At 37.1% G+C, this 19,605-nt stretch overlaps 1 protein-coding gene across 4 annotated transcripts; it reads left to right on the top strand.

The window, feature by feature from the left end:
- Positions 1 to 12,113: 12,113 nt before the first annotated feature.
- On the top strand, positions 12,114 to 16,984 carry LOC137745200 (transcription factor MYBC1). Of its 4 annotated transcripts, none has more exons than XM_088681716.1 (2): positions 12,114 to 13,392; positions 16,968 to 16,984. In XM_088681716.1, exon 1 carries the CDS (start codon positions 12,436 to 12,438, stop codon positions 13,384 to 13,386), a length of 951 nt encoding a protein of 316 aa, XP_088537842.1. In that variant the 5' UTR covers positions 12,114 to 12,435; the 3' UTR covers positions 13,387 to 13,392; positions 16,968 to 16,984. The 4 variants fall into 4 exon arrangements, with proteins under 4 accessions (XP_088537842.1, XP_088537841.1, XP_088537840.1 ...); XM_088681715.1 differs by lacking the exon at positions 16,968 to 16,984 and adding an exon at positions 16,008 to 16,026; XM_088681714.1 differs by lacking the exon at positions 16,968 to 16,984 and adding an exon at positions 13,875 to 14,262.
- The last annotated feature ends 2,621 nt before the right edge of the window (positions 16,985 to 19,605 follow it).

Genomic DNA, 19,605 nt, shown 5'->3' with positions numbered 1-19,605 from the left:
TCAAGTTGAAACACAGAAAATCTTATGTGACGAATAATACCATGCTCGGGCTGATTGCTTGAAATGCAAAACGCTATGCGCAATGCAAGGAAAGCAGAGCCAGCAAGCAAGCAAATGTGTAGACTGCCAGTAACATACCAAGTTCATCGTAACTTGGTGGTTAAATTCAACAACAACAAAATTGTTGAGGCTAGGGACAGAAATCCGATCCCAGCAGTTCATGAACGGATTGGATATATGTATTTTAGGAGACATCCTTCAATTTCATTTTGTTGCAAGGAAATGATCTTTGAGTTATGATCATTTTGAGTCCTTGAAAATTCCATCTAAAATAAAGTGTTAAATGGGGAAAAATGATGAAAATTCTATCGGAATTAGTCAAAATGACTATTACTCCACATAAATAAGTTCAGAATTTTTTGTGCAAGGCAAAATGTTCATTCCCAGGGTGATGAGATCATCTCATCACCCTGGGAATTAACAAACCAAGACAGTTTGCAGAAATGATGCGTATAATAGTCGGTGGGATTCCGGATTCAAAACCAAAATCCCTAAGTTTCATGGTGGATGCAACCGGAGGATCTCTTAGATTGGCTGACAGCGGTAGATGACACATCTTTGATTTTAAGGAAGTTCCCGAAGACAAAAAGATTGGTGACAACAAGTTAAGGCCTCTCGGATTCGAATGGCGAAGAGAAAGAGTGAAACATGGGAAAAGATGACGAAATATTTACATGCGTGCTGAATTTTTACAATCTTGCACGAAATGGCTTGGACAAGACCAAGGACCAATTGGTGGCACACATTACATTGGAGGATTGCGCCAAAATATTCATGAGACTGAATCTATGTGATCCTTAGTGTATCTGAAGCACATCTCTCTAGATTGAGAAACAAAGTAGTCGACATAGTGCTTCTTTATGGGGTTTTGTCACACCCGACCCAGGATAATAAATTTTTCTTCTTCTTCTTGATCTAAGGCGCGAATCACATTCCAATTATAGAATTATGAACTTCTATAATCAAGATGAAATAAAAATAAGTGAATAAAATATAAATAAAACTAGAGCATTCCTTGAACACTAAGGCCATCTCCAACCGAAGGAGGGTCAGAGGGCTCCCTTTAGCCCTATAGCCCTCCAAGAAATTAAAATTTTAATAAATAGTGCCGGACCATATTTCTTACCATCTCCAACAAAGGGGCCAAAGAGTCATAGGCCAAACATAGCCCTGTGACAAAAACCATCTCCAACCGAGGGGGCCAAAGGGCCATAGGCCAAACGTAATTTATTATTTTAATTGAATTAATATGGTTACTTAAATTAAACTACCTCAATAATTTTTTGAGATGGAATCTTAATAATTTTTCAGATAGAATTTCGACTGACATGTGTCGCTAAAGTGAGTAACTTTGCAGACTTCTTGTCAATATGCAATCTCAATAATTTTACGTGTTGGATTTCAAGTGTCACGTGTCGATATATGAGTAACTCTCCATATTTCTTGTCGATATGTAATCTCAATAATTTTTCGGATAGGATTTCAAGTGCCACGTGTCGAGATGTAATTAGTTGTGAAAATTTTAGATAAGATTTTCATTTGCGTGGCACTTTTTTTTATCTTCAACTTCCAAAGTCCATATAAATAGGGTGGATATTGGGATATAATTCACACACCTTCAGCTTTGCCCTCTCCAATATCTCTTTCAACTCAAGTTTGTAATGAATTCCAACTTTGGATCTTCTTCAGATTCCAACTAGGGGTCCTCATCCAATTCCGAATTGGAAGATAAATGGGCGTAGATAAGACGAGAAGATGAGGAGTTCAATGAAGAAGATGAAGCACGACGCAACACATCATATATGGCAACCATGGCTGGGGTCATGGCGTGTGAGCCAACTAAAGAACAACCTTAATGGGGTGGTTCTGCTGCTGGTCGCTCTTACAAACCACGAAATAGAGAGATGGCGCATGAAACTCTGATGAACAACTACTTCAACCCCAACTCATTGTACATAGAAGAGGATTTCAGACGTCGCTTCCGGATGAGGCTCCATGTTTTCGAGTGTTTACTTCATGATGTCCAACATATCAATCCATACTTTCGATAGAAACTGGACAGAGCAGGTTGCCCTGGTTTCTCACTTCATCAAAAGGTTACTATTGCACTCCGAATGCTGGCCTATGCCTCCCCAGCTGATGTGATGGACATATGGTATGTTTGAGTTTGCATGCCTTGATAATTTACTGAATTCTGTCACACAATTGTTCAGCTTTACAAAGAGAAGCACCTCCGTGAACCAAATTAAGCAGATTTGGATCAGTTCCTTCGCAAAGTTAAAGACTGTGGCTTTCCAGGCATGATAGGGTCATTAGATTGCATGCATTGGCAGTGGAAGAATTGTCCCACCGGATGATGGCAAATATTATAGTGGAAGATTGAGAAAGCCAACTATTGTGTTAGAGGCGGTTGCCTCATTTGACACATGGATCTAGCATGCTTTCTTTGGAATCCCAAGATGCCAAAATGCCATTACAGTTCTTGGGTGTTCACCCCTCTTCAATAACCTAACGGAGGGTAAATCACCTTAACTTGACTACTACATCAATGGGCATCAGTACAATACGGGGTATTACTTGGCAGATGACATTTACCCAAAGTGGGCGACACTTATCCAAGCAATTGCAAACCCTATGGATGACACCCAAAGGTGGTTTACCTTACACCAAGAGGCATACCGGAAAGATGTTGAGAAAGCTTTCGGTATTCTACAAGCAAGATGGAAGATCATCAAGGAACCGGCAAGAGGGTGGAGTCAAGGTAAATTGAACTCTATCATGATGTCATGCATCATATTACACAACATGATTCTGGAGGATAAGCGAGATGGCTATATTGATGGAGAGTCTGATGACGACTAAGATAATCCAAATAGGTCAAGGAGGGCTCATGCAAAAATATATGATGGGCCTAATTTGCCTTTGGATCCAAGAACTTAATCTCTTTAAATGAGTACATGAGGTGCCATAAGATGATGAACGCGTGCCACAAATAAGTACCTACAACAAGATCTTGTTGCATATCTTTGGGCTAAAAGAAGCATGGAGTAGGCATTTAAGTTTTATATTGTTAAATGTTTATTTTTTATTTTTTAATGTTGTTTAAGTTTGAATAACTTCCCCAACTAGTACTAGGGTGGAGATTGTGTTCTTTAATGTTGTTTAAGTTAAATATTATTTAATGTTGTTTAATATTGTTTAATATTGTTTAATGTTATTTAAAGTTCTTTAACGGCTTAGGGAGTTATAGGAAAAAAAAAATTAGAATTTTTAATTTTGTTAAAAAAAAAAAAAAAACAAATCCAATGGTTACCAAGCATCATGACGCTAGGTAGCCATTGGGCTTGAATTTCTGGACTAGCCCGGGGCTGGTTGGCTGGTTCGTTCGGGCCAGCCGGTTAGCCCGATTGTACAATTATGGCTCGGTGGGGCCCACAATCCCTTTGTCCTAACCTTCAGTTGGAGATGATTTTTATGTCATTTCGGGCTATTTTTAGCCCTATGGCCCTTTGGCCGGGTCTGTTAGAGATGACCTAAAATTTTGAACGAGAGCCTAGTGATACTAATAATTTACATAAGAAGTTACAACTCACAAGCTATACAATAAAGGTTCCTTATTCTCTTGTTTAAAACTTGATTATTACATATGAAAACTCTAATGATAACTTCTAGCTAGTTTCCAACTCTTTACACTTTAGGTTTCCGGTTCAATACCTATAAGATCTATGAAGGGGTGAGCGAAACCACAACTCAATAGGAAAATAAAGCTCATCTTGAATAATTGATCAGACGAAACAACATGACACACAACCATAGATTTCAATCTTGAGAGATTATAAACAATAATTTCACCTCTATTCTCATTAATCCATACTCCAAAGCACATAAGGCCTCACACGTTCCATACCGTGGTTTGGACTCGAGTGTCTTGTTATATAAATTGACACCCATTAAACAAAACTTGTTTGCCCTCTAAATTCACCATGGGCCTCAAGAGCATGCTAGAAATTTACTCGAACAAGAAATTGGTGGTTGTGAGCGTTCCACTACTACTTGCTGCTAGTAGACGAGATTTAAATGATTGAGATTGGTCCTGAGTTCGACTTCTAACCAAGAGATTGCACCATTGAGTGGGAGTGGCTCAAATCAAGGGTCTTACTTTGCCTTGATGATAAGGACTTTACTTATGTGGAGAATTGTAACGATATGAAAATGGCAAGTTTGTTGGAAGTGTAAATGACAAGGGAAAGTGAATGACTAGTAATGTAAATTGCTTGTAATTTAAATGATTGGAAATGTAGATGTACATAAATGTAATTATTTATATTACAAAGCATAAGAAGTACAAAGGGATGTCAAATACAAGGTTGGAGCTTGTTCCCAAGGAATCGAGCAAGTTGCTCTAGTCTTGTGGGCAATTTCTGGTGGTTTAGGGAATGACTTTAAAGGTTGAAATGAAAATATAAAGGAAATTGATATTGTCGAAAGAGTAGCAGAGCTAAACACAAAGAAAGTAAAGGGTGCTTGGCTAAAAGTAAATGTTTATAAGGAAATTGAAGTTGATTCAAGGCATTGTAAATTGAGGAGTTGAATTGACTCGAGTTGTTTGATTGATTGCTTGAGTGTCTCTAAACCTTCTACCTTTGCTTCTTTATATGGAGAACTAAGAGAGACTTTGAACCTGTGCAGAGAACTTCACCGCCCACTTGCAATGAATTAATATTAAAAGAAGCCATCTAGATTTCCACCACATGTCCATTAATCTCACTTGCAATTAATTAATATTTAAAAGAAACAAGTTGGTTTTCCACGACATGTCCATCTCCTAAGTTTGCCAACATCCTTACTGCAATAAAGCCATCGCTTCAAACCATGTGGAGAAACATTATTTTAATGCAAAACCATTCCACTTGATGTAGCCAAATATCTTGCAAGTTAGCCTAATTGCACAAAAACCCCACAAATTGCCAAAATTTGGCTTTAGGCCCAAATAAGTAACATTGTGCATATTTTAGGTGCAAACACAACCGTTCACTTTCCATTGATCTTTCAAACCACATTGTCCATCTCTCGGTTGCCAAATTATCCTTTAATTAAAGATCGTCTTTACCATCGCTCAATTATGCTCATCGGAAACCTTGGTCTCTAGGAGAGTCAGATCCATTTTTCCAATACATAATACCATTCCAATTCTCACGGCATAAGCCCATGTAACTCCCATGACTCATGTCTCTCATCATTGAAATGCATGATATGAATTTCGTCATTTATATGCATGGCATAATTATTTGAATAATATCAACAATAATTCCATGTCATCTCAATCATATTATTTCCAAGAAGAGTAAGTGGTCAAACTAGTCATTCTAATTACCAACCAAACAAACATAAACATATCAATTCTCACATATTAACAAGAACAAGTTTGACAAACCTTAATAAGTCCAAACATTCAATCATTATAGATGTCCCCAAAACCCCCTACCTTGATTCCAACTATAGTGTAGTTCAACGTTACTTTTGTACTAGTCAAAACATCAATCCAACTAGTACATCCCTATTAATAAGTTTAAACCATTACTATAACACTTGAGAGTCATTGTCCCAAATGAGTGAATGACTTAGGCCATCTCTAATTGAAGAGGCTATGTTTAGCCCCCGCCCAGATTATAGACCCACAGGAAATTATTTTTTTAATAAACAGTGTCAGACCATATTTATATACGATCTCCAACCAAAGGGAGTTATTTTTTAGCCCCTTCAGTAATTTGTTATTTTAAGTTTGATCTTTAATTTTATTGGTTAATTGAATTAAACTACCATGTGAGGTATAGCTTTATTGTTTGGCTTCTCTTGTCAAATGTTGTAAACTGTACCACACATGCTCTAATTAGTTTTAGGGTTAAAATACTTGATTGGGATCATGCTGCTGGAAATATTCATCTTAAGAGCTTAATTTCTCTCATCAAAGGTTTGTTCATACATATGCATTTCATGCCATTATTTCTAGTTCATTCTATCTTGTCAAAACTTCTCGCTGCTTTCACGCAAGCTGGGCATACACTTTAAGGTAACCCACATGAGCTTTTTGACAGCCTTTTCTATGAGAGTGTTTTTCAACTGTAGATCTTTTCAGATTGTGCATGCACATGACATGTGTCTCTTCTTGTCTCCTTTCTTGTCTGAAACAAAGCCTACTATAAAAGCTTCATCTAGGGTTTCATTTTCATTTGGCTAGGGTTTCATTTTCACTTGTCGCTAAATGAATAAGGCTCTGCATTTCTTATCTTGATATAATCTCAATAATTTTTCAGATAGGATTTCGAGTGACACGTGTCGCTAAAGTGGAGATTGTGTTGTTATTTGTTAAATGTTGTTTTAAGTTTCATGTTGTTTAAGATTCATGTTATTAAATATTTTAATTTTACTTGCATGTTAACAACTTAGACATTAAAATGAGTTAAGATAGTATAGAATGGTGAAAATGATGTGAGAAATTGTGTAGAAATGACTCAGGTATTTATAGGAAAAAAATATAATTTTTTATTTTATTTTTTAAATTTTGTCTTAAAAGAAATGTTAACTGACATCAGCTAGCAGCACAGCTAGACCCAATTGAACAGGCTAGCTGCATGGCTATCCCGTTGTCCATTTGGCTGGATTTTGGCCCTGTGGGTCCCAAGATTTTTGGCCCAGATCTCCATGGGAAATGGATTTTGTGTCAAAACGGGCTAACCTTTGGCTTATGAACCTTTAGCCTACCAGGTTGGAGATGACCTTAATGTTGTAATAAAATACATGCATTTTTTTGGGAGCTATAATGCATGTATCCCTGCTTTAAGTTTGTGGCTTATGTTTATCTGAATCTTTTAGCTTTTTGGGAGTTATCCTGTAAGTATTCATTTCATTTGTCTTTTCATATTTCTCATTTAAGTTGTAAGCATATAAATACAAGTATTTGTAAGGTTGAAGGAAGATAAGTTGTTTGAATTATCATATTAAAATTTGAGTTGGAACTTGGTTTTTGTGCCTTTCTCTTGTTAAAGAGTTTGAAGCTTTGTTCTTCTAGTTGTCTACGTTGTAGGCTGGTATTAGAACCAAAGTATATATGGTTCCAGGTCTCCTTGCATTAGGACATAGTAGACCCTACCTATCTATCCTATTTCTTTGTTTTATTTTCATTTTTATTTACCACTACGTTGTGCCCTGCATTAGTTGGTTATCAGAGCTTGGTAACGTTCTTTTGGATGTTTCCTAACTCTGATTACTAGCTGATGTAGGGCGCATCGTGGTGGTAAATAAAAATAAAAATAAAATAAAAAGATAGGATTGGATAGACAGGAAAGGTCAACTACCTCCTAGTGCGATGGGAGACCTGAAATTATCCTTGTTTTGATTAATGGAAGATTCAGAGTATTTCACTCCATCATTTTATTGTCTTTGTCTTGTTTAACAGTTTGTTACTTTGTTCATCGTAGGTTGGCATTAGAAGCGAAGTTCTTAGAATTTTCAAATCTCTCTTTGCACTAAAAGATAACGGACCCTACCTATCTATCCTTTTTTTTTTCTTTTTTATTTACTAACACGCTGCTCCTTGCATCAGTTGATTACCAGAGCCCTAATCGATATTTGGGTGATCATGAAGTTAATCGTTGTAAGGATTATAATTTTGCCCTATACTTGATGGAGTAAATGGTGATGAAGTTTTAGGTTCAATGACTGAACAAATTTTGAGAAGCTAAACCTGGTGGTAAAACCCCTTATTGATTTCCCTTACTTTTATGATTATGTTTGGGAATCATTCGTTGCTTGTCATGTTACAAGATTTTATTTGGAGCAAAGAACTTTTTCATATTATTCAAATTATCTCTGCAGTTTTTCAAGTCATAAAATAAAGATATTTGTTGGAAATTTTATGTGCTTTCTAATACAACTGCTCTCATCAAGAAAAGATTAAAATCTACATGGAACATGAGAAGGTGGCATACGGAAAAAAAAAAAAAATTTATTTCAAGTGCTCTACAATCTGGAGTCCTTGGAAAATTTGTGCTTTTACATGGCTATTGTGGAAAATGTTTGGTCGGACATCCAAAAGATCAAGAAAGACTAAACAAAACTCGAGAATGAGTTTTCTTCAAGAATGGGACAATGATGTAGGCCATAGGCCAAAGGCATTATTATATTTAATAAGTGGCAGCTGAAATTTAAGTATTATAATATTTCTCATTTTAAGTTGTAAGCTTGCATATAGTTGTATTTGTAAGGCAGAAAGGGAAAAGTTGTTTGAAATATAATATTGAAATTTGAGTTGTAAATTCGTTTTTAAGTGCATTTCTCTTGCTACTTTGTTCTTCTAGTTGTCAACGTCGTAGGCTGGTACTAGAAATAAACTTCTTAGAGTTTTCAAGTTTCTCATTACACTAGGAGATAGTAGACCCTACCTATCTATCATTTTTTTTTTATACCTATCGTATCCTATTCATTTCATTTTCACTTTTTATTTACCACCACGCTCCCTGCATTAGGGATCAAAGCTCTAATTGAGCTAAGTTTAGGAACTATTGTTCTAATTATTTTAATAATTAAATATCCATTTTCTTTAAATAAAGCAAAGGAAAAAGAAAAAGAAATTTTATTTGTATGATGAAAAAAATGAAATTATAAAGTGTTGTCAGCAAAGATGGGAAGGATTGTTGTAGACCATATTGCTCAATAATTCTTGAATCATTATTCATCATTCACGAAGTTGGATTGATTGTAGTTATGAAATTAATGAGGCTCTGATGCATATAAGACGGTGGAGACAGGGGGGAGAGGGGAGCATATTGAAATTTGGGATTCTTTTTATTTAATGAATAAGTATTGAAATTTTGACTACAATATTCTTTCTTTTAGAACGCATAAACTACAGATTAATAAATAAAAAATTATCAAGAAAATATAATTTGGTCTTCTATTACAAAATAAAATTATAGACATGTAATTTTGATGTTGCTTTTCTTTCCACACTCACATGTATCATAGCATATCTCTATTTTAAAAATATAAATATAACCTCTCGCCATTTCCACGTTTTTTCTCTTTCACTCCCCTCCCCTCTTTCACATTCTTCTCCAACATCTCTCCCGGATATATTTTCCCAAAAGAAAACTAAAATAAAATTAAAAATTAAAAAAAAAAAAAAAGGCCTTCACATTCAAAGTGTGATAGCCCGTCCCGGATTATTTGTATCGTAGGTGCGAAAAGACTAAAATACCCTTGGACGTTAATGGGTGTTGTGGGGTGTTGTTTTGTTGTTTTTGGTGGTTGACTCTACAGGACACACACACACACCCATACTATTCCCGTGACTCTCTCTCTCTCTCTTCTCTCTCGGACTTCATCCCATTTCCTTTGCAATTGTACAGACGAACTTCAAAACCAATCTTGCATGCACGGAACGATGTCTAGAAGGTAAGATTCGAACTCCTTGCAAGCTTCTAATTTCATCCATACTATTTGTGAGAATTGAAGCCTTCGAAAACCTCGAGAACCCTAACCCCAGTTTTCATGCACTGTTCATGCACACGTGATCGTGAGGTTTTTAAGAGTTTTTAAGGTCATAGGGAGCTTTAGGAGGTCCTCACGAAGCTCGGAGAAGAAAGTTGAAGCATTTTGGATGTCGGGAAGCCCAGTTTTAGTGAGTTGCAGGTTTGGCCGGAATATCATGGGATTTTCCAGCGAGATTCCATTGGTTTTAAGGCTTCAAAGTGGTAAGGTTTTGTTCTACTCATTGTAAGCTTTAATTTGGTACCAATTTCATGGAATTTGGTTGAGAAATGAAGAAGATATAAAGTTTTGAAAATTTTCCAGTTTCCGACGAGAATTCGAGTTGCAGACAGCGGTGGCCGCGCGAGACTCATTGGAGAAGACGGGGAATATTCTGTCAACTCTGACCGAATATTCCTAATGGCAATTAACAGCGTCAGGCTAGTTTTAACGGAATATGCTTGCTTTTGGACGAAATATTCCCTAACGCCGTCAGGGGTTCCGTCCGTGTGGCCGGTGCGTCTGGCTGTGCCTTGGCTGGTGCATGGGGGCGCGTGAAACCTTGGAAAATTATTTTAAAAATATGGGGATGTTCGTGAGGTTGAGTAGATCACGTAGGTGTATTCACACACCTCATTTGAGCATTGTATGAGAAGTTATTACCTAGTTTTGGTTATGTGCTTTAAATTGACGTTTTTATAGTTGTTTCGTATATAGGTGAGACCTATCCCGAGGACGAGCACAGTCACTCGAGGCAAGGGGGTTACGACCCTTCCACATACCAGTGAGTGGGCTTTTGGTATTCCGTATATACCTATATACTTGTGGTTTTTCCCAGAAAATGATATGGAATGTTTATACATTTTAAATGCCATGCATAACGTTTGCCTATTTATTTATGCATTAGTAGTTGCATATATGTATGTTTGGTGCTGCAGACGTACAGGTAATTGCCAGGTAAATTATAGTTTATAGTTGTGACGTAGTAGTTATGTGATATGCATAGAGAGCTCATAACCTGCACCCCCGGTGTTAGTGCTCCCGCCCAGAGTAAGGCACAATCCTTCACGTGATGTTCACCTCCCGCACCACACGCTCATCCTGGATCCAAGTTAGGTGCACAGTCTTGTCGTACAGACCACTATAGGTGGTTCCGACTAGATGACCCGTGATTATTAGCCCAGTCTTCACGTGATCGTAGCACTTGAGCGTATTTATTTACACCCAGTCCTGTCATACAGACCACTTTAGGTGGTTCCGACTTGTGTGCATGCATAGTTAGTGAGTTGGGGATTTGAGCTCTAGATTCAGCCGTACATGTCACGTTAGGTGACTCCCGCTGACATGTTACTTGCATTGATTGACATTACCTGGGTTACTTACATTTTATGTGGAGGCATTCGACATGGCACATTTCTGAGCATGTTTTCGATATATGTGTATATTCTATTTTCTGGGAAACTATACAGGTTTTACGGCGAGGGGTTAGAACTTTTGATAATGAAATGATTTTGAAAAGCTTTGTTTTTGCCCACTAACACTTTCTATTTTGCGCCCCTCCAGGTTCTAGTTTGGGTTGCTCTTTTGGTGGCTTACGAGGAATCCATGGCATATCTGACATATTATCACCAGTGTAGGACCACTTATGGGTGTGTTTAGCTAGTGTTGTTCCTCTGGACTGCACTAGACTTTCTATGCTCTAATACCAAACTGACATTCCCCGACTGAAATTAGGGCGTGACGGCCAACACGCTCTGATTTCGGTCAGGGTGTGTCACAAAGTGTGTGGGCTAGGGCTAGTTGCAATAAATATATAATTCAAAGGGGAACAAAATATGAATTTTAAGGGGTTACATTTGAATTTCTAGTGCGAAAGTGTAACAAAATAAAATTTTGCCAAATTTGTTTGCCTTTCTACGAGAGAATTGAGTACATAAATTGTCGCATTAACTATTATAATATAAGTTTACTTATTTTATTTCTCTACAACGGAGATGATCTAACAAACCCAATGTGCCTTTGTCCTAAGGATGTGAGTAAAACGTGTAACGAACGCGCATCTGATACTTGTAACCTTCCTTCGTAGCTGCCAAAGTTATGCTCTTGAGATCGTGTAATTAAGCGAGTGATTGCTTGATGATGGTACTATTACCACTAATTTTGGCTGGCTCCGGCTGTAGAATGACAGGAGAGCGTGCATTCTGCGGCTACAAGTTATTGCGAAAGTAACATGTTTAGTTTGAAAATGCTTTTAAAATAACAGAAAGTATTTTTGATGAATTAATTTTGAGTTTCAAAAGCTTTTTGGAAGAAGTATAAGATATGTGTTTTCTGCAAGTAGGAGTTTAAGTGTTTTTTGCAAGAATCATTTAAAGTGCTTTTTCAAAATTTACTTAAATTTTTAATAAAGATTGATTTCAAAAACATTTTCGTTTTTAGCCAAAAACACTCGAAATCATTGTAAAAGCACGTTTAAATTGTAACACCCAATCGTGCTCCTCCAAATCCGAAAATAGAAATAAAAATAAAAATAAAAATGAGGAACAAGAAACAAAGAGACAAGAAGATCCACGTCGAACCTCTCTGTCCTCCTCACTCCTCCTCCGTCCTCCTCCAAACCGCATGAATCATCAATCAATCCCTCACTCTCTCAATCAGCTTACAACAATTCTATCACCTGTAGTCTCGTCCAGAAGACACTAGCAAAGTAGCAAAACCGAGCTGCTGTGAGTCCGTCTCTTTTAGGTCCAAGGAGGAGGATGAGTCTCTTACATGACATCTGACTCTGTCTCTGTGTTTTGATTTGTCGGGATCGGATCAATCATCTGAATTGAATTGAATTGAATAATGAGGGAAGATGATGAGTCCAATTGGTTCTCCAGATGGGAGGAAGAGCTGCCTACTCCCGACGAACTCATGCCCTTATCCCAAACCCTAATCACTCCTGATCTTGCCCTCGCCTTTGACATCTCCCACCAGCACCCCCCTCCTCCCCATTCCCAATCTCAACCCCAACCTCAACCCCCCCACACACCCCCTCCCCCTCCTCCTCCTCCCAATTCCCTCCCTCCCGCTACCCCCACCCACCCCAACTCCTCCGCCGACTTCGCCGATTCCGCTGACTTGGGCTCCGGTGCCGCCGGCGATGAGCCCGCCCGCACCCTCAAGCGCCCCCGCCTCGTCTGGACCCCCCAGCTCCACAAGCGCTTCGTCGACGCTGTCGCCCACCTCGGTATCAAGAACGCCGTCCCCAAGACCATAATGCAGCTCATGAGTGTCGACGGCCTCACCCGCGAGAATGTTGCCAGCCATCTGCAGAAGTACCGTCTTTATCTCAAGCGGATGCAGGGCTTGTCTGGAGGTTCTGCCGGGGCTGCCGGCGCGGGTGCTGCTGGCTTGGCCGCCTCTGCCGATCCCGCCACTGACCATTTGTTCGCCAGCTCCCCAGTTCCGGCTCATTTCCTGCACCCGCACCCTGGGGGCCGGCCCAATTCCGAGCATTTCTTGCCGTTTGTGCCGGTGGCTCTGCAGCAGCACCACCATCACCAGCAGCAGCAGCAGCAAATTGCAGCGGCAGTGGCAGCCCATCCGCATTATCACAGGCAGGTGGGGCATTTTGGGTCGCCACCAAATGGGCAATTCGAGCACCCATTCTTGGCGAGGCAGTCGTCACAGCCGGTTCATAGGATGGGGGCACCGCTGCACAATTCAGTGCCAGGCTATGTAGAGGACTTGGAATCAGCGAATGCAACTGAAGGCAGGAAAGTTCTTACTCTATTTCCAACTGGGGATGATTGAATTTGGGTAAATGTCATCACTTTGTTCCTTTTTCTTTTTTCTTTTTCTTCTCATTCCATCTTTCTACTGTTAAGTTCATTTTAATTTCTGGGTCATGTGAAAATTGGTGTCTGGTTGTATTTGTTAGAAAATACACTAGATTTCCTTGTTGTGTTAGCGGGTGGTTTGGGCTTCAGATGGGATCTGTGAATCCTTATTGCGATCCAAAATTTCTGGTTATTATTCATTTGTTGCCATCGGGGTTTGTTTCGCTGTCCTTGTGAGTTCAGTAGTGTTAGGAGGGCTGTATCCATGTGTCCTTTTCTCTGGACTGCTACTTGTGTAATTATATTGCTGGTTGCAGTCTATAATCTATATCTGGGGATAATGATTGTGATGTCATTCAAGCGACATTAATTGAAGCTCTTCTTTGGTAAAAATCATAGTGGTATGATGATGGTCGAACAATCCGGCTTTCTTAGACGTTCATTTCTACCTTGTTATGTAAGGAATCAACTGGGGTTTCTTTCAAGACAGAGTTTTTGTGCTGGCGAGTTTTTCTCATTGGTATGGCTGGTAGCCTGGTAGGATTGGAAGAAGCAACAGTTAACTAATTTTGAGCTTGCAATGAGGATAAATAATGCTAGCAAAAGTGCTCCTTAGGTTCTCTAGATATCTAAAGATGCAGTTGGTAATTGTGTTTGGACGCATTTGGCACCGCTTTTCTTGGCTTTTGGGAGTTGTGCCGTGTATCTCTTAGTTTAGTATCATATAGGGGTAAGTTTTACTTGTTGTACATTGTGTAAGTTTGTGGACAACTTAAACCCCCTGATGCTAGGGGTCTGTTGAAACATTTCTGATTTTATTAGAAGGTTATCTTAATGCTTCTTGATCTTATATTTTGATCTTGCTCTATATCTTTCGTTGGTGCTTTGATCGCTTTATTGCTCATATCTTCTTTCATGTTTGCATCATATAAGTCATTCAGACCTTTTTTATTGTTTGAGGGTTCCCTTGCGTATGGACTGGGATATAGGTTTTGCTACGAGGTCCTCTATTCTTTCTTGCTCAGTATTGAAACGTAAACACATAAGAAGGATTGGCAAACCGAGATCACTCAGTTTCAATTCTTTTTGGTTAACATCGTAACAGTTTAGACAAAAGTGAATAGAGTTTCAATTCTTTTTGGTTAACATCGTAACAGTTTAGACAAAAGTGAATAGAATTTTTATTTTTATGAATGGATTAGTTGAGTGAGCGGCATCCTTGAAATGACAAATATGTGAGAGTCCCATTGAGTTACTGCCTGTAAATTTGTAATGCAAGTGACCAAATTTAGATGTTATGCAAATGGATTGGGAATGGCATTTACAGTAAAATATTATAGTATTAGATCCCCGTTTAAACATTAAGCTTGATGATAATTATTAGTAGAGTTACTTCTTTATCACATAATTTATCAGCTTAAAAATGAAAGTTCAAAAACTTCAAGGTTCAAACTATAGAATTTCAGTGGGTTGTTATAAAATTTCAGTGATGATATTCTGTCTGAGTTCTTGTAACGGCATAGTGAAAGAAGATGGACACTAGTTATCCTAGTATTCCTATGTAAGATTTGAGGTTTGGATTACGTTTTTAGTTTCTAATTCCATGAGATTACTTTTAGTTAGGCAAAAGTTTGAACTGTGCATCTTATTACATCCGTCTTACTTACCACCCGTTTTGGCTTACCTGTCCAGCTTGCAACCTGATATTGTAGTTAAGCCTAGAATGAAGAGAAATCTACATAATCTTGTAATTATTGTATGCTACATTCTTTCCGTCTGTGTCTTAATCTGGGTGGTGGATAGAAGGGTTATTATTATTATTTTTTATGAGTGCACGCTTCTTTCATGAGAGGGCCATCAGGAAGGAATTACTGATGTTGAAGTTGTATGTGATTCTAATTGTAGAGGTAAATTCACATCTGAAACTCTCTTTTATAGCTCATATCTCTTGGACAGGTACAGTAATGCGATGATGTTTCAGACTTCCATCTTGTTTTCCTCTTACGATTCATTAGATTGTTAAACCAAATGTGACGGTGAACCTCTCAGAAGCTTGAATTATTAAGTTTGATCTATTCAGTTTGAATTATCTCATGTACTCCACTTCACTAGAGCCTTTTGTTTTCTTTAACCTGGCAACTGCATAGAAAGAAGAAGCTGATTTGAAACTTGCTTGAAGCTTCTGGAATCTCTGGATTCGAACACCTACAATGTTATATTAGTGTTGGAATAGCGATAACATATCCCGTCCTCCTTTTCTTTTCCTTCTTCTTCTTCTTAATTGGTGCTTCTTTACTACCCTTGGTATGCTGCAATTTCGATGAATGCATGTATTCCTTTAGAAAAACTTGGGTGGCTTGGCTTGTTGATCCGGTGCTGCTTTATGTGTGGATTTTTTTTTTTTACACGGTTTGATGATGATGATGGACTTTTAACTGGTGGATGTTATTTTAATGACCGTAGACGGATATTATTGGTGCGGTGCTTTAAACTTTTCTCTTTGCTTTGCAATCGTATGAAGTTTCTCAAGATTTTCCTAGCTAGCAAGTATACTATCTTATTACCTTTGACAGCCTTACATTGAGATTTTAGCAGATGCCAACCAAGAGACATGTTGAGCTACAGGCGGGTGGAAAGCACGCCATATCTCACAATATATATATATATATATATATATATATATATATATATATATATATATATATATATATATATATATATATATATATATATATTGTGTTTAAAGAAGGGATTCCATTATTTTATTAAAATGAGCTTTAATTGTGAGATCCACATTACATCGAATTTTAACGATCTGAACCGTTTATTTGCAAGATGCACTTCATAGATCATCCTCACAAAATATTAGCTAAATCAGAAATATTTGAGGCATCTAATTCAGTTCAAAGAAATTAAACAGGCAAATGGTTTCAAATTGAATTGAATTTTGTTAGGATGATTTATGAATTGAGACTTACAAAACAGATAATTCGGATTGTTAAAGTTCGAAGTGGGGTTGGTCTTCCAAGTAATCTCATTTTTTGAAAAAAATGGATATCCCTTCCATTTTTTTTATCGAAATGTTTCAAATTGAATTGAATTTTGTTAGGATGATTTATGAATTGAGACTTACAAAACAGATAATTCGGATTGTTAAAGTTCGAAGTGGGGTTGGTCTTCCAAGTAATCTCATTTTTTGAAAAAAATGGATATCCCTTCCATTTTTTTTATCGAAAGGATCCCTTCCATTATTAGATCGACATTATAGTTAATATTTACTTAAGCAAAGATTCCCTTTGAGGCTGGTCCAATCCAAACAAGGGAAGAAAGGCCTTGGCCATTGAGTTTTAAGTTTTAATTTTGCATTGGAAACTTGTATGCAGAGTGAACCGCATTGACTTGAGCTAAACTATCATGTTTATGTTTATAGTTTAGGTACCTATGCAAAAGTCAACCAAAATAATTCTATAAATACTAATATAATTCACAATAATTACATGATTGTCGCACAATTGTAACACATTTTTTCGACTATCTAACTTTTTTTTGCGACAGGTTGATCAATTTATTCGGCGATCAGCCAATCAGATTTTAGGTCTTAGTGTCACTGTCCAACAGTGACCATAAAAAAAAACCATTGTAAGTAATGAATTTTCTCATAAGTTCTCTAATTTCAAGAATTGACTATAATGCTTACATGTACTCAATACATTCATCATCTAATATATATTCATGTGAATATATGTATTTAATACAATCACAATTTGACAATGGGTATGTTGTGACATCCCACATCGTCTAGGGGAGTGATCCTTAAATGTATATTCTCATCCCTACCTAGCACGAGGCCTTTTGGGAGCTTACTGGCTTCGGGTTCCGTAGGAACTCCGAAGTTAAGCGAGTAGCATGCGAGAGCATTCCCAGGATGGGTGACCCATCGGGAAGTTCTCGTATGAGTTCCCAAAAACAAAACCGTGAGGGCGTGGTCGGGGCCCAAAGCGGACAATATAGTGCTACGGTGGTGGAGCGGGCCCGGGAAGTGGTGCGCCCCGGGCCGGGATGTGACATATGTAATTGTATTAAATGCATGTAAGTATTGTAACAAAATCCCTAATTTTTTTGTGTATACATATAAAAAACAATAAACTCACACAACAAAACACTATTTAAGATGAAAATGTTGTACATATTGTTTAGTGACTTGAAATTCTCCGGCGATCGGAAAAAAAAATTTGGCCACAATGACGGTGGTCGACGACAATTTATGGCACTAACACCAGTAGCGTGTCGGTCACGTGCAATTTGGACAAAAATAGAATTGTTTTTGTGCTTTATCCAAATAGAATGGGAAAGGGAGTGGTAGATTTCCTTGAAGTTGGTATTTTTCTTTAAAACCTATATTAAAATTGATATTTATTCGCCTTTATTTCATTTGTCCTTTCATGTTTCTCATTTTTAAGTTGTAAGCCTAAAAATACATGTATTTGTAAGGCATAAAAGAGATGTAAGTTGTTTGAATTATAATATTGAAACTTGAGTTGTAAGCTCATTTAAAGTGCCTTGCTCTTGTTTAAGAGTTGTTACTTTGTTTCTAGTTGTCTACGCTGTAGGTTGGTACTAGAGACGTGGTTTGAGGTTTTTAAGTCTCTCCTTACACTTGAAGATGGTGGACCATACCTATCTATCATATGTATTCATTCTAATTCATATTAATTCTAGAATTGTATTTCTCACCACGTTGCTCCTTGAATTAGTTGGTATCAGAGCATGAAATACATGTATTTTTTTAGATATTTAATATATGTATTTGTAAGCCTATAAATATATGTATTTGTAACACAAAAAAGAGATGTAGAAGTTGCTTGAATGGTAATACTGAAATTTGAGTTGTAAACTTATTTTAAGTGTCTTGATCTTGTTTAATTTATATTAATTCTAGCATTTTATGTCAAGACTTTTCATGGCTATTGTGGAAAATGGTTGGACATCCGAAAGATTGAGTAAGACCAAACAAAACTCGAGAACAAGTTTTTTGTGAGAAGGGGAGAATGACTTAGGCATGGGCCAAAGACATTATTATATTAATAAGTGGCAGTTGAGATTTAAATATTATAATAAAATACATGCATTTTGGAGCTATAATGCATGTATCCCTCTTTAAGTTTGTGGTTTATGATATTTGAAATCTTTTGGTTTTCTTGTATTTTTATATTTCTCATTTTAAGTTGTAAGCCTATATATACTCATATTTGTAAGGCAGAAAGGGAAGAGTTATTTGAAATATAATATTGAAACTTGAGTTGTAAACTCGTTTTTAAGGGAAAAGGATCCTTGCCGGATTCTTTTCCTAGGGATCCCGTGATCTCACACGTTCATCCTTGTCCTTTTCCTAGGACAAGGATCCGGCGAGAATCCTTTTCCGTTTTTAAGTGCCTTGCTCTTGTTTAAGAGTTTGTTACTTTGTTTTTCTAGTTGTCAACGTCGTAGGCACTACAAACAAAATTCTTAGGGTTTTCAAGTCTCTTTTTGCTTGAGGAGATAGTGGATCCTGCCTATTTATCATTTATTTATTTATTTTTATACTTATCCTATTCATTTCTTTTTTTATTTACCACCACACTGCTCCCTACATTACGAAACTATTGCTCTAATTATCTCAATAATTCAATATCCATTTTCTTTAAATAAAAGAAAGAAAGAAAAAAAATATTTGTGTGATGAAAAAAATGAAATTATAAGTATTCTCCACAAAGATGGGAAGAATTATTGCATACCATATTTTTCAATAATTCTTGTACCATTATTCATCATTCATGAAGTTGGATAGATTGCAGTTATGAATTTAGTAATGCCCTCATGCGTAACGTAAGAGATGGTAGGGACAGTGGGGAGAGGGGAGGAGATTGAAATTTGCGATTCTTTTATTTAATGAATAATTTCAATATTTTAACTACAATACTCTTTCTTTTAGAACACATAAGCTACAGATTAATAAAAAAAATTATCAAGAAAATATAATTTGGTTTTTTATAACAAAATAAAATCATAGATAGTAATGTAAATTTACAAAAATAAAATTTTATTGTTGTTTTTCTTCCTTCACTCACATGTATCATAGCATATCTCCAATTTTATAAAATACAAATATAAATTCTCTCCACTTCCACATTTTTTTTCACATTTCTCTCCCATA

This window comes from Pyrus communis, chromosome 12 (genome assembly GCF_041283825.1).
Source record: "Pyrus communis isolate YQ-2024b chromosome 12, ASM4128382v1, whole genome shotgun sequence".
In the NCBI taxonomy this organism is placed as follows: Eukaryota; Viridiplantae; Streptophyta; class Magnoliopsida; order Rosales; family Rosaceae; genus Pyrus; species Pyrus communis.
This window is presented reverse-complemented; position numbering and strand designations above follow the sequence as displayed.

Excerpts from the sequence above, each read along its gene's own strand:
- LOC137745200 (XM_088681716.1), top strand. The coding sequence starts at position 12,436 with ATGAGGGAAGATGATGAGTCCAATTGGTTCTCCAGATGGGAGGAAGAG.